The sequence below is a fragment of the Anabrus simplex genome, chromosome 2 (genome assembly GCF_040414725.1).
Source record: "Anabrus simplex isolate iqAnaSimp1 chromosome 2, ASM4041472v1, whole genome shotgun sequence".
Classification (NCBI taxonomy): Eukaryota; Metazoa; Arthropoda; class Insecta; order Orthoptera; family Tettigoniidae; genus Anabrus; species Anabrus simplex.
Window position 1 is genome coordinate 991896626 of NC_090266.1, and position 22174 is coordinate 991918799.

Here is a 22174-nt window from a genome sequence, read left to right on the forward strand (position 1 = left end):
ACTATAAGAAAAGTCAGTTTGTGGCCAGCAGTCTGGATTTTCTCTCAACCAACCAGGGCCTTCCCACCAACGGCATTGTATCAACTTCTTCACAGAACATCCGCGTGATGGAAGATCTGATGGGTTTTCTTTTCCAGGAACATGTCGCCATTCGCAACCAACTGACAGTTCTCGTATCTCTTTAATCCGGTTCATGACAAAAGCATCCCATGCTTCACTTCGCTGAATCCAAGCGAGAACAGTTGAAGCATCTGTCCAAAAAATTGCCTTAATATCGGGAATACAATAATCCTTTACAATCGATGCATATAATCTCGTTGCTATTGAAGCTGCTAAAAGTTCTAACCTGGGAATGGTCAATCCCTTGCCTGATTTTCCAGTTGGTGCAACTCTTGACTTGGCAGCCACCAAGTGAACACTCACTTCACCCCCTTGCTCAACACGCAAGAATACAGCTGCTGCATATGATGTCTGACAGGCATCTGAAAAAATGTGAAGTGTCCAGGAGTCGTCTGGGCTGTTGCAGTTAGACAACCAACAAGGAATCTTGACTTGAGCTAAAAGAGGAACTTCTTCAAGCCAACTCAAGAATTTCATTTTGATCTCTTCATTGACTTCTTCATCCCATGTCAAACCTTCTCTCCAAGTCTGTTGAAGCAACAATTTTGGTATTAATGCTACACTACATGCGACACCCACCGGATCAAAAATTCTATGGGCATCACTCAAAATAACTTTCTTTGTTATTTTCTCGAAGCTAATCGAAAGAAGGTTATCTATGTTGATTGCTAGGGAATTGTCGGACTTGTTCCATAGGAGTCCTAACACATTGGTAGGTCCGGAAACATCATTACTTCCGGTCAACTTCCACCCTCGAAGACAAAATTGCCGTTCCCTCACGACACCTGAAGCTACATCAATAAACTGTTTAGCTTGTTCTTCATCGTCCAAACTGGCAAGGCAATTATCGACATAGAAGCTATGGGTAAGAAGTTCCACAAATGACTTGGGCCATGGTGACTTCCCTTCCTCACACAGTACTAATGTATTTTCAAGGTGAAGTTTGATGCATGATTCTAATAGAAAAGGACTTGGAGAGACTCCAAATACAACACGACAATGTCTGTATGTCTTGAGACTTCCATTTCTGTCTAACCACAAGAATCTCAAAAAATTTCTGTCTCTCTCACGAATGCTGATCTGGAGAAAAGCTCTTCTTATGTCTCCAACAACTCCCACCTTCTTCAGTAGGAAACGAGCCAACACGGAAGGTATTTTCTCAATTAAATTAGGGCCTTTCTCAAGACATTGATTGAGGCTGGGCGGTTTATCTTCTTTAGACGAGGCATCGAACACGGGGCGCACTGGTGTTGTTGATCCAGGTTTCACAACGTGACGATGAGGCAAATAGTGGCAATGAACATCCATTTCCTGAGGAGGCACTTCTTCTATCACCCCTTCCCTCAGCCAATCATCTAGTACTTCCTGATAAGCATCATAGTAACCTTTAGTCTTCAATCTCTTAACAGTAGACATCAGTCTCTTCAGTGATAATTGGTAATTATCAGGCAGTGGAGGATGGTTCTCAACCCATGGGAGGTGAACTTCAAACCACTCTTCTTCATTGACTGATACTGTATCAAGGAAATGTTGCTGTGTAGTAGACTCAATCTCAGATCTGCTGCGTTTCTCAGATGGATCGCTAATCCCTAAAGTATCTAGAGTCAACAAATCTGTGATGGTGGCTTCTCTTGTTAGCATAGCAGTCACCACCATAGCCATACTTTCCTCATTCCTATGTTCTGAAGGTACTTTGCCCATTAAAATCCATCCCAAACGAGTTTCCATGGCCACTAGTCCAGTTCTTAGTATCTTGTGGCCTCCTGTAAACAATTTGCCTGCAACATCAGCTCCAATTAATATTTCTATTGGTCCATAAGATTCGATGTCACTCAAAACAATGTTCTGACTACTTAGTTCTTCAATCCAAGGACCTTGCTGTACTGAAGGTATGGCACCACAAATTCTTGTTTGGTCTAATGCTTCAAAGTGACAGTTGTAGCTACCATCCAGACTAGAGAGATAAATAGTGTACACACAATGATGGTATACTCCAGTGGTTGTACCTCCAAATAGCGAGTGTTGGATATTTTCCTGTCTGCCAGTTTGATATCCCATTTCCGTGGCTGTACTCTTCAAAATGTAGGAACGTTGTGATGCTGAATCAATTAATGCTCTTACAGTCCGCTCAACTCCTTGGCCCCGAACCTTGACAACTAGTGTTTGCATCAGCACCCCACAATGGTTCGACAAACTAGCTAAAGCTTCATCTTTCTGGACTTGCGCTCTAGAAGCCATCTTGTCTCCTGTTGAGTTCGGTCTCTCTACGGCTGAGTCTACCTGGGTTTGTGGCAACTTATCACACATAACCACAAAGTGTCCTCGACTACAAATGATGCACCTAGGCCTATTTCTACATTTCTTCGCTGGATGTCCGACCTTGAGACAAGAAAAACAGCATCTCTTAGTCTCAAGTGCAAGATGACGTTCTTGCAAAGTCATCTTCTGGGCCTTAATACTGTCTTGAGACTTGTGATTAGACGAACAAAAGACACACCCTGCTGTTTCTCTACCAGATGCAGTAAGGAGACCTGCTGCTGTGGGAATGTTCTCATTCGGATTAGTGGTGTAATTCAAGCTCTTTTCCTTCTTCTTTGGACCTCCCTTGACAGCTACCGAAGACAAAACACCAAACCCTGACATAGCCAAAGTAATCTTCTGTTCCTGTTCTACTTCACATCTAAGAAATTGCATCAAACTGTCTAAACGATTCTTGGAATTCACACTCTGGTCACCGACACTAGCCCCCCCCCCTGGTTCAACAGCTGAATTTGAAGAAGACTGGCCAATGAGCGCGATTGAAGAAGTTCTCTCCCAAGTTCTTAGAATGTCCTCAGGCAAACATGACTCTACTAGTGGTAAAAGCATGGAATTACACTTGTCCGTTGTGACACCTAAGGTTCCTAGAGCTCCTATATGGCTCTGAAGCTTATCATAGTGGGATGATAAACACACCTTATTAGGGCTCACAGCATTCTGTAAGATTAAACTTAACAACTCCCTAATGTACACTTCTACCAGCAAATCATCCTTCCCATAGCGTGCTTTGAGACTTGATATTGCTTTACAGTAATTTTCTCCGGTAGCAGGAAAGCTCTTAACTAAATCTCTTGCTCTGGATCCAGAAGTGGTGGCCTGTATGAGGTATTGGAATTTATCACTAGGGTCTAAAAGAGGGTCCTCATCAATTTTCTTAAATTGTGACCAGAAAGGAAGCCAATCTTTTAGTTCACCTCCAAACTTTTTCAATTCCAACAAAGGCAGTTTGTATGAACGCCTAACTTGGAGTGACGAGTTAGAATTAACTGATACTGCAGTAGCTTCTGAGTTCCGGTCTTCATTTAATAATTTCGTAACAACAGTCTTAACCTTATAAAATCTGAACTTATACTCGTCAGCCATACTGATTTCTTTGTCTAACTCGTCATCCCTAACCTCCACGTTCTCAATCATATTAGTGAAGATAAGAGTATCCATACCTGTTAATTCATGAAATTTTGTTTCTAATAGATCCATATGTGCACTAATACTTTCCGTATCTTTCTCCGGCATCTGTAGTAACGCGTCGAGCTCATTGTAGATCTTGGTTATTGATCGCCGTAATACCGCTCTTGATTTCTTTGTCACAGCTATATTCACTTCCATGCTTGAAATACTACGTATGAAACTGTTTATATGATTATATAACTGTCTAATATCCTGTCGCGGTCGCCAAATGTTGGGAATGCACTTCGAAAACGATAAAACACGGGTACAATTCCACAATAATCGAACACATTTATTTTAATACACATATATACATGGAAGCCATCTTGCGAACTACAAAAATGATACCAAACTAAAACTTGAAGTGTGTTTCTTTGCTTATTTCAAAGCTCTCGTAAACAAATCTCAGGAGTAACAAGAATCAAAGAGGTTACACTAACTGATCTCACACAACAGTAACTATTTCAATCCACCTATTCAATACAAATTGGTATTTATGTTGCTAGTTCATAATATTACAACATGAATTTGCAGGGACATGTTTCGCTTTATTTACAAGCATCTTCAGCCTACACACGTCTCAAGGTTAAGACCTGTCGTATTTGGATTGTTTTTACAAAATATTTTGCTTGAGTGTATGTCCATGTTTAGTAGTAATATAGGAAATATGTACACATCTGCTATTAAAATATTGTCCAATCAATACACAATACACATGGCTAAAACAGACTATGAAATATACTTCATATTATTAGTCAAAACAACACACAACCCTGCAGATACCTATTAACATTACAAGCTATTTATTGCTCTGTTTGTTTCGCTGTATGTCTCCCAGCATCGCTAAGTCAAACGATTGATGTTTGGTGCATCCTGCGAGATAGTTATCTTGCACATCGTTCAAAGAGATTGTTTTGGACAAAATTTATCCAATAATTTATGTGATCAAAAACTAAAAAATTTCAGACAAGTGCTATGGTATGAGTCAAATATGAAAAATTGAATATTGGGCAAAAATAAGTAATTTTTCTTTTTACTGTATTTTGCTGCCTGTGCAGTTGTACATATTGCACATGCCTAAATACAGGCTGTTCAAAAGGTCATTTAGCCTGTGTTAATTTTTTTTTTTTTTTGCTAGCAGCTTTACGTCACACCGACACAGATAGGTCTTATGGCGACGATGGGATAGGAAAGGCCTAGGAGTTGGAAGGAAGCGGCCGTGGCCTTAATTAAGGTACAGCCCCAGCATTTGCCTGGTGTGAAAATCGGAAACCACGGAAAACCATCTTCAGGGCTGCCGATAGTGGGATTCGAATGTGTTAAACTCACAACACCATAAGGTTAATCTGTAAATCATTATAAGGACAGCAGCTGATTAATGAGGAGGAGTTTCTATCGCTGCGCCACATCCGAGAAAGAGGGTTGACTCTCTGCTAACAATGGGTACTCCACGAAGATCACCATAATTCTCTGAGCCACATTTCACAATATTTTTCTTCCAGAAGCTCACTAGCAATTTCTCTGTTTTTAACAGGTTAACTTAAAAACATTTTGCAAACCATACTTTCAAAGAAGCAACATGAATTTTTCTGTTTGTTCACCACCTCAGAAAGTTGACAACTGAGCGTGCTTCTATTTGGCAAAAATTGAAAAGAACAAGAACTTAAAATTTTTTTCATGGGCTTTACAGGTTCCACACAGCAGCAGCACTCTGGAACATACTGAATGTGATTGTTTAAATGAGCAACCCGGACTGCATAAACTGTAATAAATGTAGCGTATTCTAGACAATAATATTGTTGTACTGAACCAGTTTTTTCAAAATAATTTTAGTCTTCGTTGAACTCCATCAGGTAGATATTCATTTTATACTGTAAATTTGAAATGATTGAAAGTCTAATTTTGTAAGTTATAATTTTCAGGTATTAAAATTAATGTGAACTAAAGATGATAAAAAGAAACAGTAAACTCATCAAAACATATAATGCCCTATAAAATAGATCAAAACATATTGTCCAAAATGTGAATTAACTTTCTAAAAATCCCAATAAATTATTGATCTGTTGCAACATGACATCTAATTCAGTATCCCAATAAGAAACAACATGTGCAAAATGGGATTATATTTTACTGAATATTTTACGAGCTATTAGTTTTCCACATCTGAAAAATTTGCATTAATGGACATTACATGTTTTGACTGGTTGCTCCTCTCTTGACTAACATGCATTTTGGGTACCGAGTTTTCTGCAGGATAATAATGATAATAATGATAATGATAATAATAATAATAATAATAATTTTTATTATTCTATTTCCTTTACATTGTTTTGCATTTCATTTTACTTCGCAAGTTCCATTCCTTGTTGGTGCTATATGCATATTCTTTTCTTTATTTGAAGGTCATTTACCTTTTCTTTCATTTTCCTTTTGGCTGTTTTGCAGTCCTAGGAAACGCGTGAACTAGTAGAATCATTTTTAAAACATATCTTTAAGTTATTACGGATGTGCCTCTCAAACCATACACTCATAACGGCTCATGAAGGCTAACTGTTATATCCCTCTTGTCTGACTTACTCATTATGTTGCAGTTTCTGTCTTTCATTTATTTTGTTATGTTGGTTGACTTGTAAGAGAGACTAGATTTTGGATGATTGTACACGAATAATCTTTGATTTCCGCCTGTTGCCATTTTTTGATGGATGCAGTACTTTTGTATCCGTCTCTTGGCACAGGGGAGAGCAAAGTGTAGCTTCCACTGAAGTCACAGTCTCATCCATGGCTGTTACAATATGGAAGTTGCTGGGGTATGGATGATGCTGAGTAATGGCATTCGGAGCACAAATAGTGTCCGAGTGTTATGAAAGGTGTTGCTCATAGGGTCAGTCGTGTTGCAGTGGCACATTCTGGCCCAGTGAGGAAAGCAATGGCAAACTACCTCACTCCTCATCTTGCCTAGTACGCCTCATTCGGGCTCTGCCATTGGCTTTTGCAGTTTCCCTATAACTGAATAGCCTTTGGTGGTGCTATTTGAGGATCCAACCAGCATCTGGGCTGATGACTTAACAGACAATCTATGATTATTTTTTCCTGTGTTAGTTGCTGGTCAGGTCACTTTCATTTCTGGTGATATTGGTTCATACTCTTGTTATGTAATGTTCCCCTTGTCCATTTGCCCAGTACTCTTGTTATTTTCATTTTAGTGCTTGTTAATTTTGTTTTCCTTTCATAAACTTAATGAATATTTTCAAGCTTGAGGAACACACCCTAATAATTTTATTAATATACATACATAATCATTATAGACTGTTATGGCTTTCAGCGTTCAGTCTGCAAGCCTCTGTGAATGTACTAAACGTCGCCACAATCCTCGATTTGCAACTTGTGTTGTGGCCTCATTTAGTTCTATCGCTATAAAATAAGTCTAACCATCAACGTCTTGCTCTACCTCTACTTTTCTTACCCTCCATAACAGAGTCCATTATTCTCCTAGCCCACATATCCTCCTCTATTCGCCTCACAGGACTCCATCACTGAAGCCGGTTAATGCGTACAGCTTCCTCCATCGAGTTCATTCCTAAATTAGCCTTTATCTCCTCATTCCGAGTATCCTCCTGCCACTGTTCCCACTTGTTTGTACCAGCAATCATTCTTGCTACTTTCATGTCTGTTACTTTTAACTTATGAATAAGATATCCTGAGTCCACCCAGCTTTCGCTCCCATAAAGCAAAGTTGGTCTGTTTTCAGACCAATGTAAAGATAGTTTCGTCTGGGAGCTGACTTCCTTCTTACAGAATACTGTTGACCGCAACTGCTAGCTCACTGCATTAGCTTTACGACACCTTGATTCAATCCCACTTAATACATTACCATCCTGGGAGAACACACAACCTAAATACTTGAAATTATCGACCTGTTCTAGCTTTGTATCATCCATCTGACATTTAATTCTGTTGAATTTCTTACCTACTGACATCAATTTAGTCATCGAGAGGCTAATTTTCATACCATACTCATTGCACCTATTTTCAAGTTCCAAGATATTAGACTGCAGGCTTTCGGCACAATCTGCCATTAAGACCAAGTCCTCAGCATAGGCCAGACTGCTTACTACATTTCCACTTAACTGAATCCCTCCCTGCCATTTTATACCTTTCAGCAGATGATCCATGTAAACTATGAACAGCAAAGGTGAAAGTACCCTACCATCAATTCTCACTGAAGCCCAATTGTCAACAAATGCCTTTCATTGATTTTAATAATCTACTTTTAATTCCATAGTCCCCCAGTATAGTGAACATCTTTTCCCTCGGTACCCTGTCATATGCTTTCTCTAGATCTACGAAACAAACACAACTGCCTATTCCTCTTGCAGCATTTTTCAATTACCTCGCGCATATTGAAAATCTGATCCTGACAGCCTCTCTGTGGTCTGAATCCACACTGGTTTTCATCCAACTTCCTCTCAACGACTGATCGCACCCTCCCTTCCAAGATGCCAGTGAATATTTTGCCTGGTATACTAATCAATGAGATACCTTGCTTGTTGCAATCCTTCCTGTTCCCTTGCTTATAGATAGGTGCAATTACTGCTTTTGTCCAATCTGAATGTACCTTACCAACACTCCATGCTAATTTTACTGCTCTATGAAGCCATTTCATCCCTGCCTTCCCACTATACTTTACCATTTCAGGTCTAATTTCATCTATTCCTGCTGCTTTATGACAATGGAGTTTATTTACCATCCTTTTCACTTCCTCAATCGTAATTTCACCAACATCATTTTCATGCTCCCCATGAGCTTGGCTGTTCTCAACACCACCAGGATGATTTCCTTTTACATTGAGAAGATGTTCAAAATATTCCCTCCACCTCTCCAGTGATTCCCTGGGATCTATTATGAGTTCACCTGAATTACTCAAAACACTGTTCATTCCCTTTTTCCCCTCCCTTCCTAAGATTCTTTATTACTGTCCAGAAAGGTTTCCCTGCCGCTTGACCTAGCCTTTCCAGGTTGTTACCAAAATCTTCCCACGACTTCTTTTTGGATTCAACAACTATTTGTTTCACTCTTTCTTTCATCTACGTACAAATCCCTGTCTGCCTCTGCCCTTGTTTGTAGCCATTTCCGATAAGCCTTCTTTTTACGTTTACAAGCTGCTCTCACTTCATCATTCCACCAAGATGTTTGCCTTTTCCCATCTTTACACACAGTTGTTCCTAGGCATTCCCTTGCTGTTTCTACTACAGCATCCCTGTATGCCACCGATTCACTTTCTATATCATGAACCTGCTTACTGTCAGCTGTTCAAAACTTCTCTGTAATCATATCCATGTACTTCTGTCTAATTTCCTCATCCTGGAGATTTTCTACCCATATTCGTTTGCAGACAGATTTCACTTTCTCTACCCTAGGCCTAGAGATACTTAGTTCACTACAGATCAGATAGTGGTCTGTATCATAGAAAAATCCCCAGAAAACTCGTTCATTCCTAACAGATTTCCTGAATTTGAAGTCTGTTAAGATATAGTCTCTTATAGATCTGGTACCCCTAGCCTCCCATGTGTAGCGGTGAATAGCCTTATGCTTGAAGAATGTATTCGTAACTGCTAAACCCATACTAGCACAGAAGTCCAGCATACGCTTCCCTATTCCCATTAGCTTCCATATCTTCCCCACATTCACCAATCACCCTTTCGTATCCTTCAGTTCTGTTCCCAACTCTCGCATTGAAATTGCCCATTAGCACTATTCTATCCTTGCTGTTGACCTTGACCATGATGTCACTCAATGCTTCATAAAACTTGTCAACTTCATCCTCATCTGCACCCTCGCATGGTGAATACACTGAGACAATTCTAGTCCTAGTTCCTCCAACTGACTAATCTACCCACATCATTCGCTCACTTATGTGCCTAACAGAAACTATGTTGCGTGCAATGGTATTCCTGATAAAGAGCCCTACCCCAGACTCTGCCTTTCCCTTTCTAACACCCGTCAAGTACACTTTATAATCTCCTATCTCTTCCTTGTTATCTCCCCTTACCCGAATATCACTTAATCCTAGCACATCCAGATGTATCCTTCTTGCTGACTCAGCCAGTTCTACTTTCTTTCCTGCATAAGCCCCATTAATATTGATATTTCTCCATCGAATTCCATTTCGTTCACCAAGTTGTTTCCAAGGTTTCCCATGCCTGTCAAATGTGAGTGGGACTCCGTTACTCCCATAGGTCCGAGGCTTGCTTAGAATGTTCCGAGCTCTGTAAATTCATGAAGCAGGATGCTACCCTCCTTGCACATAGTCCAAGTGAGGATCTCTCCTCTAACGGGTTATGGACCACCGGTGAATTGTATAGTCCTAGCCACTTGAGCACAAGGAGGGCCAAGACTCAGAATATGTCCAAGATGCACACTCCCATTCCACAGCAACTCTCAGGACCACTTACTAGGCCACTCAGCCGTTGCCCATGGTTCACGAACTAGGACGTGAAATAAATTATAAAGATTAATTTTTAGCTTATCCAAGGTGAAATATCTGTGGTAAATTAACTGAGGTAACCATGGAAATTTATGAGCTGCTTTGATTTTGTTGATTCTTCATTCTTTTAAGTACTCACTATGAGTTATCATTTTCATTAACCTTTTGTCACATCTTCCATCACGTGTGGGGAGTTTTGTTTGGAGTGTTGAAAAGAATGTGTCTTGGAAGCATGTGGATTCATGTTGCGGCTCTGAATTTATGAAAGTTACCGATATTTGAACTGAATTTTAACTTTTAGGGGTTATCCGTGAGTTATTAAAAAAACATTACTATTTTCAAATTTAATTAATATATCTTTGGAATTAATTGTGATGAGTTTAAAAATTATTTTCAACCAATGTTATTTGTGGTTGCCATGGTGAATTAGTGCAAGATTAACTAAGTTGAACTTCAATCTTATACTGAACAAGTTGGTCTTTATTACATCTCACCCTTTCATTTAGCACCATGTTTTAATTTATGTGATCAACTCTGAAATTTGTCAAGAATGACCTACAGTAATTACCCCAATAGACAATATTATCTGGATTTCAACTTCCACCTAAATGATAATTATTGTAACAATATTTTTCTTTCAAAACATATGGTAACAGAATAAGAAACAACTTAATTCTGTGACCATAGGTTTTCTTTTTGAGATAGTTTATAAAAGTATTTAATCAAAAATTAGTTTCAGCAGACTGAAGAACCTTACAGTTTAACATTAACCGACAGTAGCAGCGATTGGGGATTAGAAGTGAGGGGGGGACACAAAAAAAAGTACAGACAACAGAAAATTTTTTTGCTAGGGGCTTTACGTCGCGCCGACACAGATAGGTCTTATGGCTATGATGGGATAGGAAAGACCTAGGAGTTGGAAGGAAGCGGCTGTGGCCTTAATTAAGGTACAGCCCCAGCATTTGCCTGGTGTGAAAATGGGAAACCACGGAAAACCATTTTCAGGGCTGCCGATAGTGGGATTCAAACCTACTACCTCCTGACAACAGAAAATAGCCGGGTTGAGGGATATAGCGGGCGGGGGGTAATACGCATCAAAACTGAATCAAAAGCTACAAAATTGTAAGATTTGATGCTCTTCGAGCGAATTTCGACAGAAAGGTAAAGGTTGATAGTTTACTAACTGAAGTGCGGAAATAATAGTTTTTTGAGATTTTGATTCAATACTACACAATAAAACTTTCAAAGAAACAATATTACACATGTATTACAATCAAATAGAAGTACGGCGTGATTATAAAATTAAAAAATATTTAGTATTTGACTACACTCTAAGAAACTAACAGACAATGTTAAAGGGACTGCCAGACTGATGAAGGCACGCGGCAAGCAGGTGAATCATACCTCAGTGTCCACGACCTTGGCAAAAAATATACCCCTGTTACCCTTCCTCATAGCATTTGCAAATTCTCCACTACTTGCTGTGGCGCTATACAAATCGGTTAGCCACTACGAACGACATTTTGTGCATATTTTCGACAATAATTTTGTTAATAATTAAAAATTTGCACAAATTGTTTTTTAGTAATAATCCTATAATAATAAAAATGTAATGTTTTCTCTACAAAGTGGGGGGGGGGGCAACTGCCCCCCTCGCCCCCCTTTGTCGCCGCTACTGTTAACCAAGTCAAAAATGAAAAGAAATGCCTTCAGGTATCACACACTGTAGTGTGTATTCACTCTAATTTATCGAGTGGGGATTTCGCTTCCAGATTTCTTGTGTTGGCTGAGACTTGAGGCAGGTTCTAAAGAGATCTTATTGTTACTTGTTTATTTTATGACATATGCTTCTTGTGGGTATTGAACTTTGTTCTCAGTACTATATGTTCTTGTCTGTCATCTTTCCGGATTGTTGAGATATAAATTTATTTCTACCACGTCATGGGATGCAACGTCATTCGTAGTATACACATTCTTACTGATCTTAATTGTCGCCTCACATTGCAAAGTAAAAGGTGAACAAAAGCAAGTCAGCATAACAGTCTGAAGTATTAAACTTTCAATTCCTGTACTTCACTGTTCGTGGTTTGAGTTGTACTAAAGAAATGTTTAGGTTTCAAATTTAGCACTCATTTCTATTTTACTGTATTTATTTATGCTACTGTGTTTTGTTACTTGGTTTCTTTCAATTTAGTTTTTAATTATTCTTTTTGTTCAATTTAAATTTAATACACTGAAAAAGGAACCAAATTAACACAAAAGCCAACAGCATAAACAGAATAAACACAGATTAAATGTTGACTGCCTAGACAAAGTGGTAAATGGAGATTTGTTTTTAACCAGTAGGGCACAGGTTTGGTTCCTCATTAGCAACTCAACAAATTGAAATGGCATTGGAAAGGCATATGGCTATCCCTTCTCAAATACTTTTCAAGCATGGAACTGAGAATCAAGTCAAGCTATTTACTACATAATGCTAGAGAAATCAAATGTAATTTAAAATATATTTTGACAACAGTAGCTGTTGGTACTTTCAACTCCCAAACTAAAAGTGAAAAGGAATAGCTTTCCCATAGTCTGGTAGTACAAAACTGCAAGGTAAATGCCCGAGTAGCTCGAGAAGTCAAGTGCTACTGTGTGTAAACACCTGGAAAAGATCCGACTACATCAATAATTATTTCAATGTATGGGCATTGTAAAAATACAATACAAAAGTATTGGATTATCTGAAGTAGCCACTGAAGAGAAAATACTGGAACTGAAAAATACTCAAGAAGTCTCTTTGCATCATGATAATACTAGATTGTAGCTTACAACTGAAGATTTTCTCGATTAGAATTTGTTACCCCCACTTGTCGTATTCTCCTCATCTGTCCTTTCCGACTATTAGCTCTTCAGTTACCCCACAGAATTTCCGTAACAGCAAAAATAGTACTTCTTTGGAAGAGTGTATTATTAACAATAAATATTTCATCCAAGAGAAACTTGCAGCATTTTCAATAAATGGAATTCTTAACTTGGTAGAGAAAAATCGTTTCCAACTAGAATAGTATGTACTGTATAAAAAAGTTTGATCGATGAGAAGGCAAGAAATTCCTAAGAACTGAATGTTGATGTAAGAGGAGGTAGAGCCATTATATATTATGCCAGACCTCTCCTGCTTGCTGACAATGAGTGAGGTTACCTGCAGATAGACGGGAGCCCACACATACATCATCTCCACTACGTGGCAGGACACTCTTCTATGACCCCCACTCTTCCTCGATCTCCACACTACAATACAACTCCCTTTGTCTTGATCCAAGTTGACAAAGGCTGGCCAACCAGATTAAAGAGGCTCTTTGTTACAAAATGAGAAGCATCAGCAACTCCTCTGCCCCAGTTGTGTGGCAGGCATGTAGAATACCAAGGTGAATTTTCTTTCACAATAGCGAACTAATCAGACAGTCGGATATATGGTGCAATAATAATGTCCAGCGGTTTGTGCAGCAAATATTACACAAAAAGTCATGTTTCCAAGGTACATGGGTGAAACATTAAGTCTGTCTTTGTGATCTAGTTGCTGCCGTTTAAACACTCTGGGTTTCAGATGAGTCTCTGTGGGATTGGCAGTGTCTGGAAAGATTTCCTTTAGCACGTACAGAAGTATACCAATTTGGATATTAAATCATACAGCGAAGGTAACTCTGCAAGACTGTAGCAACAGATCTTCAAACCACAGCTCATAGTAACTTCACGAGACCAACTTACTGCGTTATAGTTCTGTTTATGTTTTATAATATTACACATCAGCTTTCTCAGTTTCAAAGCACAGCCATCTCCACATCGGCCATGAAGACCGCTTGAGGTGTGAAAGGTGAAGTGGGATAGAGTGGTTAAAACTATGCTTGGCCACCTTTCCTCCCAAAAATTAACAGAGAACTTATTTTTGGTGTAGGCTGAGTACTTCAGGGCCATGTGCTGCTGCAGAAGAGATGAGAAAGTCTCTTAAATTTTTCGACTTCCTGATGGGGAATTGAACCCACATCCTTATGGGTCAACTAAGTATACCTTTATTGCCTCCGCTAAGAAGCCCCTCCATCAGTTCCAGTCTGATGGAAAAAGATTAATTTCATTTCCTTTAAATGTCTACAAGTCCATGTGTGTTATAATTTTTTAAATTCCTTTTTACAATTGGCTTTACGTCGCACCAACATACATAGGTCTTATAGCAACAATGGGATAGGAAAGGGCCTACGAGTGGGAAGGAAGTGGCCTGGTGTGAAAATGGGAAACCACGGAAAACAATATTCAGGGCTGCCGACAGTGGAGTTCGAACCCACCATCTCCCGGATGAAAGCTCTCAGCTGCACGCCCCTAACCGCACGGCCAACTCACCCGGTGTTATAATACTAATGCTGGTACTACTATCACCTCCATGATGTGTCAACACACTATTCATATATGTGCTTAAAGGTTTTTCTTCTTACCTGTGGTGTGGTATATGTGGTGTTTCACTGTCACTTAGATCAAGATCACTGTCCACATGCATACGGTCACCCCATGTAGCCTTCAAGTAGGATACTCTACGACCCAGTCTTTCTTCCTCAGCTGAAACAGTTTTGATTTTACAGAAACTCATAAAATTATAATTAAAATGGACAGGAAATTACATGAATTAGATGATAATGAAATACACAACAGCATAATGATCTAGAGTGGCAAACTTAACCTTTGAACACAAAAATTTATTCAAGTTGACATTTCAAGAGCATACGCAGTCATAAGCAGGAGAGTTTTGAGAGGCTCGTAGTCAACAATTCCATTAAACTTCAGAACGATCATTCATAATGAAATATTTCCAATCTTGTACAGTACATAGGACTACCTTATTCCACGAACAATTAATGTGCCCAAAAGTGTGTATTATAATGAAAGGTAAAATATTATGAACCCAACTTCTTAAATTCTTTTTAATATTTAGCATAATCTACGTAAGTACAAGAACATCTTAAGATCCACAGCCTTGAACTCTGCTTATATGAAATTATTGTCTCAAACCACTACAAGTGAACAAGGTTTACCAGGTACCTTTTGTATCTAGAGAGAACAATACATATAGAGTACAAATATCAAACAAGGGATACTTCTTTAATTTTTTTTACTGGTCACTATGGAGATCATCATCATCATCATTATTATTATTATTATTATTATTATTATTATTATTATTATTATTATTATTATTATTATTATTATTATTATTATTATTATTATTACTACTACTTCTTAAGGAGACCTAACATCTAGGCCATCAGCCAAAATTACTAATGAAAGACCATTCTGAACATTTTTAGAATCTCCAGCATCATCTCTTGAATGTAATCTCCAGTATTCTCCACTTAACCCAATTCTAACTAAGAACTGGTTCAGGTTAAGAAACTCCTATTAGCTTCGAAGAACAGGTATATGATATCTACAAAAATACAAATATCACTTCTGGAATTGCTGATTTCTTTTCTCATCCCAAATTATATTGCATTAAAGCCACTTTTCTTCCAGAAAGGTTTTACAAGGATTATAGGGAGGTACATTTAGGGAAACGAGTGGACTAGGGAACAGTGATAAGGGTACAGGGAGCTGGTAGTCAAGTAGGGATGACATAAAAATGTTAGTGTTGAAATGTACAAGGACTGTAAAGAAAGGAATAGAATTAAGTAATTCAATAGAGTTATACTTACCAGACATCGTAATGGGAGTTGAATCATGGCCAAGAAATTACATAACGAATGCAGAAATTCTCGTGGAACTGCAGTGTATCATAGAGATAGGATAGGAATGGTAGAGGGGAAGTATTCATTCTGGTAAAAGAAGAACTTGTAAGCTATGAAAAAGTTAAAAGATGACAAACATGAAATTCTAGGTGTAAGGCTCATCTCTACAGATAACCGGCAGCTTGATGTTTTTGTAGTGTACAGACCTGAAAAGTGTGGTGCAGATGCTGATTTAGAATTATCTGGTAAGTTTAAATCAGCTATGTGGGAATAGATTCGGAAAGGAACACTGTTGTAGCGGATGAACTCAATTTACCAAATGTCAATTGAGAATGTAATGCAAATTACAGGAAGCATGACCAACAAATGGCAAATAAGTTAATCTGGGAAGGACGGCTGAACCAGAAAGTGATAGAACCAACTAGAGGGAAGATTATTCTAAACATGGTGGTGGTAAAATCAGATGAGCTCAATAGAGAAACTTAACAGATGGTATTAGTGATCACATACTTTTTTCTTTGTTAAAAATAAATGTGATGGAAAGAACGTCGTAAAAGGTAGACTATTAGGCAGTACCATATGGCTGATAAGACCAACATGAGGGAGTTTAAAAAAAGCCTTTAAAAACCTTTAAAGGTGGTAAGGAATGGTAAAGACCCACTATATAATAACTGAGAAGTAATAAGAAATAACAAGGAGGTGCAGGTTGGAAGGAAATAAGAGTTAGAAATGTTTGCGAAAGTAAAGAGAAATTTACGTCACTTGCTAGGAAATTTAATCTAGCCAATAAGTCAGTTAAACCAGGCCATACCCAGGAATATTATTCGGTGGGGGGGTATGATTTTTTAGTGGCAGGGAGGGGCGAAAAGTCTCTCCAGAAACAAGCTATAGGAGCAATAAAATATCCTGTGGATAGGGGTGGTAGAATGCACCCATGGTATCCTCCACGTGTCTTAACAGGTAATTAAAAGTGGGACCTGGGGCTCTCAGTTTGGGAGCTTGAGTTGGCAACCATGGTTCCTGTAGCCGAGTCTTTACATTGCTTCCAATTACTTGTGTCAGGCTCCTCACGTTCATTTTTGCTATCCAACCACCCTTGGTCAACACTTGTTCTCTTTCGAACCCAGTGTTATTAGCTTTGCAAGGTCTAGGATATCTTTCATTTACACCCCCTACGTCGACCTCCCCTTTTTCTGATGCCTTCATTCTTCAATGGCTGGACAAATTCCACATTCTTCACATTAGTGTTAAGAGGCCGGTCACCCAAATAATAATAATAATAATAATAATAATAATAATAATAATAGTGAATGGCTTCCGGAGAGGCGTGTTGCAGGTCTTTTGAGATGACGCCCTATAGGCAACCTGCGCATCTATGAAGATGGAACCCTACTCAAGATTAATTCTAATGCTTAAGACAGCATGAACACCCAACTCCTGAGCCAAAAGAATTAACCCAGGAAGTTTAAAATCCCCGAGCCTGCCAGGAATCGAACCAGGGACTTAGCTATGGAGTCAGACAAAACTCATTCTCCTCGTCCTGAGGTGGTAGAGGTCTTTTCAGGCACACCCCCAATGGAGGTGAGATACATGTGTCATTTTTTTTTTTTTTGCTATGGGCTTTACGTCGCACCGACACAGATAGGTCTTATGGCGACGATGGGATAGGAAAGGCCTAGGAGTTGGAAAGAAGCGGCCGTGGCCTGAATTAAGGTACAGCCCCAGCATTTGCCTGGTGTGAAAATGGGAAACCACGGAAAACCATTTTCAGGGCTGCCGATAGTGTCATTTTAACCTCAAGCCAGCCCTCCTGTCATTCTTAAATCTTTGGTGCAGGCTGAGTGGCTAAGACAATTGAGGCGCTGGCCTTCTGACTCCAACTTGACAGATTCGATCCTGCCTCAGTCTGGTGGCATTTAAAGGTGCTCAAATACGTCAGCCGTGTGTCAGTAGATTTACTGGCACATTAAGAAACTCCTGCGGGACTAAATTTTGGCACCTTGGTGTCTCCGAAAGCCATAAAAGTAGTTAGTGGGGTGTGAAAACAGCAACATTATTATTATTATTATTATTATTATTATTATTATTATTATTATTATTATTATTATTATTTAAATCTCTGGCATTACTGATAATCGAACCTGGTCCTCCGATGACTCCAGCAAGTAACACAAACAGTTATGCTACACAGGCGGACGTTGCACAGTTTAACTTCCTCTTAAAGCAATATCCACAGCCACCAGCAAATAAGAACGCCGTAGTTTTAGTTATGAAATAGATTTTATCAAACAAAAAACCAAACCAAATCCGATGGCGCAACAGCCCCAAAGGACCATTGCCAACCAAGCGACCACTGCTCAGCCCGAAGGTCTGGAGGTTATGAGGTGTCGTGTGGTCAGCAAGATGAATCCTCTCGGGAGTTATTCTTGGCTTTCTAGACCAGGGCTGCCATCTCACCATCAGATATCTCCTCTATTGTAACCACAGGCTGAGTTGACCTCGAGCCAGCCCTCAGATCCAGGTAAAAATCCCTGACCTGGCTGGGAATCCAATCCGGGACCCTCTGAACCGAAGGCCTCAATGCTGACCATTCACCCAGTGAGTCGAGCAAAAATAATTAAAATGTGTATGCCAAGTAAAAGGCAAACCACACCTGTTGGGTTTTTCAGGCTAGAGTTCCCCTTTGTAAGTATTTAGTTTCCTGCTTCTGAGTCAAAGATTGGCCTTTTGTTAATCAGCTGACACAAGTAAGGGTTCTACAAAATGCATTAATTCCAAGGAAAATTCAAAATCTGGTGTTGATCCCAGACAACAGGGAAAAGGCCTGGAAAGTAGAAGAATCTCTTAACTACCTATATCTGAAACATGATCCACGTGAAGTGATAAAAAAATGTGTCAAAAGGTGAAGACTATTGTAATTTTCTACAAATATAAACATTCAAATGCAGAGTTATTTCATCGCGTTCTCTGTTGACGACAGCGACGGAGCACCTTACTGCGCGGACTACAGATGCCACATCAGGAAATCGGCGGCCACGGAAGTGTTCCGTCAACTTTTGAAACAGGTCGAAGTCACAAGAACTCGTGTCTGGTGAGTACGGAGGGTGTTCCAAGACCTCCCAATGCCACCGTTGCAGTAAGAGCTCGACACTGTTTGCAACAGGACAATGTGTGTCGTCATGCAACACAACAGGTGATCGTCTCGCAATAAACGTGGACGTTTGCGCCGCATAGCCAGACACAATTGTGTCTCTAGAAATTGGCAATAGTAGGCACTGTTGACTTTGTCCCTCGGGCATAGCATGCGCAAGAATAATACCCTCATAGTCATACACCACAATCAGCATAAGTTTCGCCGGACTGGGTTCCTGTTGAAATTTCTGTGGATGTGGCGAACCTGGGTGATGCCATTCATTTGACTGATGCTTTAATTCAGCCTCATAGGCTCATGCCCACATCTCATCAATGACAATATGCTGCAGAAATGAGCCTCCTTCGTTGTGGAACCTGTCCAGGTAGATGCTAGCCAGTGCATACCGGTGCCATTTCTGTACGTCGGCAAGTTAATGTGGAACCCAATGGGACCCAATTTTCCTCACATTAAGACATTTCGTCAGTCTGTGCCACACTGTTTAATGACCGTGACCAAGCTCTACAGATAATTCCCGGATAGTCCATCGAAGGTCTATGGAACGAGACCATTCACGATGTCAATCTGATCTTGAGGAATGGACAGCCAACCTGTGTGGTACAAATCCACAGTCTCATTCCGACCTGCACGAAATGCCTTGACCCATGATGCAACCTTCCTATATAGTAATGCATCCTCGTCACAGGTTTCACATAATCTTCGATAATATTCTGATGCATTTCTGCCACAGGCAACCTCTATTTTAATGCATAAACGCTGATCACCTAACCTTTTGAAAACATGCTTCAGAGCGGTAAAATCAGCACTCTTCACTTCAACGCCACACAGCAACACCATTCCCAACTGGATGACCATCAAACAAACACTACACACCACCAACAGTGCCACATGACCACTCCCATACCCTACTCGCGCATGGCCGATCGCCTGCAAGTGTCAGAACTACGTTGCCATTACTTTATTTACAGCCCTTGTATTAATACTTCTATATCAGGAATAAGGTTGATAATAATTATAATAATAATTTAGTGTGGCTATTTCTAGCCGAGTGCAGCCCTTGCAAGGCAGACCCTCCGATGGGGGTGGGCGGCATCTGCCATGTGTAGGTAACTGCGTGTTAGTGTGGTGGAGGATAGTGTTATGTATGGTGTGCGAGTTGCAGGGATGTTGGGGACAGCACAAACACCCAGCTCCCGGGCCATGGGAATTAGCCAATGAAGGTTAAAATCCCCGATCTGGCCATGAATTGAACCCGGGACCCTCTGAACCGAAGGCCAGTACGCTGACCATTCAGCCAACGAGTCTGACAGTAAGGTGATGTTTGTGTCTGTATTGGAAACTATGAAGGGCACTTCAATGCCAATAATTCAAGATTATGGCATCAGAAACAAACATGGCAATTAAATTTGCAGGAAAATCTTATACACCAATGGGCTTGAATTCTGGGTATGGCAGTGAGTAGCTGGAATCCACAAATGTAAGAAAGTGAAGTATCTCCTACAAAAATTTCAGTTTAACTACTTTCGATTGATAGGACATTTCTATATTGTGAATTGCACAATTAATGTTTCTACAATGAATAACAAAGGTGAAATGAAAAAAATGAAAAAACTACATTTTATTAACTCAGAATTGTACATAATAAAAATTAGATCCAATCAGCACCACAGAAAATATGATGGCAATATGACATCAAAATATAAATTACTTAAAAATCTTAAAACAGTCATTTTAAATCTTGTGGCACACTGAAGTACTATATATTTTAAGTTTTATTTCATTTTTGTAGGTAAGTACACTAGTACAGAGTAGAGCAGAAATGAAAAGCTGCAACAGTATGAAAGATTAGGAACTAAGCTTCTCAGACCACAATATGTACAGTGCCTGCTGTGGATTAATATTGTTATGCTATTACTAGTAATGGTAAGGTGATCTTTCTTATTTGTGTACAGTATAACCAGCAATCAGACTGATACTCCTCATGTAAATTTACCAGTCCAATGCACAGGAAACTAAAAAATCAGAGAGAAACTGAACCATCATTTCTCTGAATCTTGAAAAATTAATGAGAATATATCTTTCCCAAATTTTTAAACTGATGAGTAGAAATTAAACGTTCTAAACTTACAAGTGGCCATTATGAAGAATAACATTGATTCACCAATATTGTTTAATGCTCCTGTTCTCCAACTGTTCATTTTAATTACAGGAGCACCATTACATGACCAAACATGCAATTTTAACATTCACCATTATTAATGTAGTGTAATATTTAGCAACAGCACTTGTGCAATTTCAGAAGAATTTCTCTATTAATTAAATCTGACTTTCAATATATTCATGTAATATCAGAAGTGTGTTAACAGATCATTGAAAATTTATTTAAAAGTAGGTGGTAGAAGATTCGTGCATACTATGGCTGTGTATTCAACTTCGAACTACAAACCAAAATTCCGAAGTGTTATTCATCAGCAACTATGACCCATACTTTTTGACAAATGGTACAACATACTGGCATTCATTAGTACAGTCAGGAAAGGTGTATATGGTGACCGTTTTTGTTGAAATCTTAGCCATGTAAGAGAATGGTAGTGAAAAGGATGGTTTGGTAATCCTGCAAATGATTGGAATGAAACATGTTGAATTCTATGTTTTGCACATTCCTGGGCATTTCTATGAGCAACTATTTTGATAATATCATCCCCACTATGGCAAACTAGTGAAAGTGAAAAAACTAGGCAATCTTTAGTTCTGAAGTTTTGGTCTAGATTTTATTATTTATATAATGTCCATCCTCTGATGAAGTCTCACATCTGCAGTTTGTTCTGTATGGCTAACACATAAAACCAATCGTTAAATATAAAAATTTGACATGAGTAATCAAGTTCTTTCAGCTCTCTTAATTTTCTGACAATTTGCAGATTCGTTAGTTTGCTAAAGGAGTGATGATATTTTATATCAAATGAAACCTTCAGAGTATTTAAAAACAGTCATATATAAATATGTAATAAGTAGGGCCCGGATATTTTAAATATGCATATGCACATATGCAAATGCATATTTTGAACGTTACTGCATATTTTGAGCGTTAGTGCATATACGGACATTTTTCTCTTATGTGTGCTCGATTATCTAAGATTTCTGAACGAAATGAAAAATTTAATGAACTTTGCATGTTGT

The 22174-nt window shown here is 39.1% G+C and overlaps 1 protein-coding gene across 1 annotated transcript in view; it reads right to left on the minus strand.

Moving 5' to 3' along the window:
* Window positions 1-22174, minus strand: part of RhoGAP19D (Rho GTPase activating protein at 19D) — a 528281-nt gene that overhangs the window by 386992 nt on the left and 119115 nt on the right. The window contains exon 11 of the mRNA XM_068226072.1: window positions 14560-14680. Coding sequence (XP_068082173.1) covers window positions 14560-14680 — 121 coding nt within the window. The remainder of the gene's footprint in view (window positions 1-14559; window positions 14681-22174) is intronic.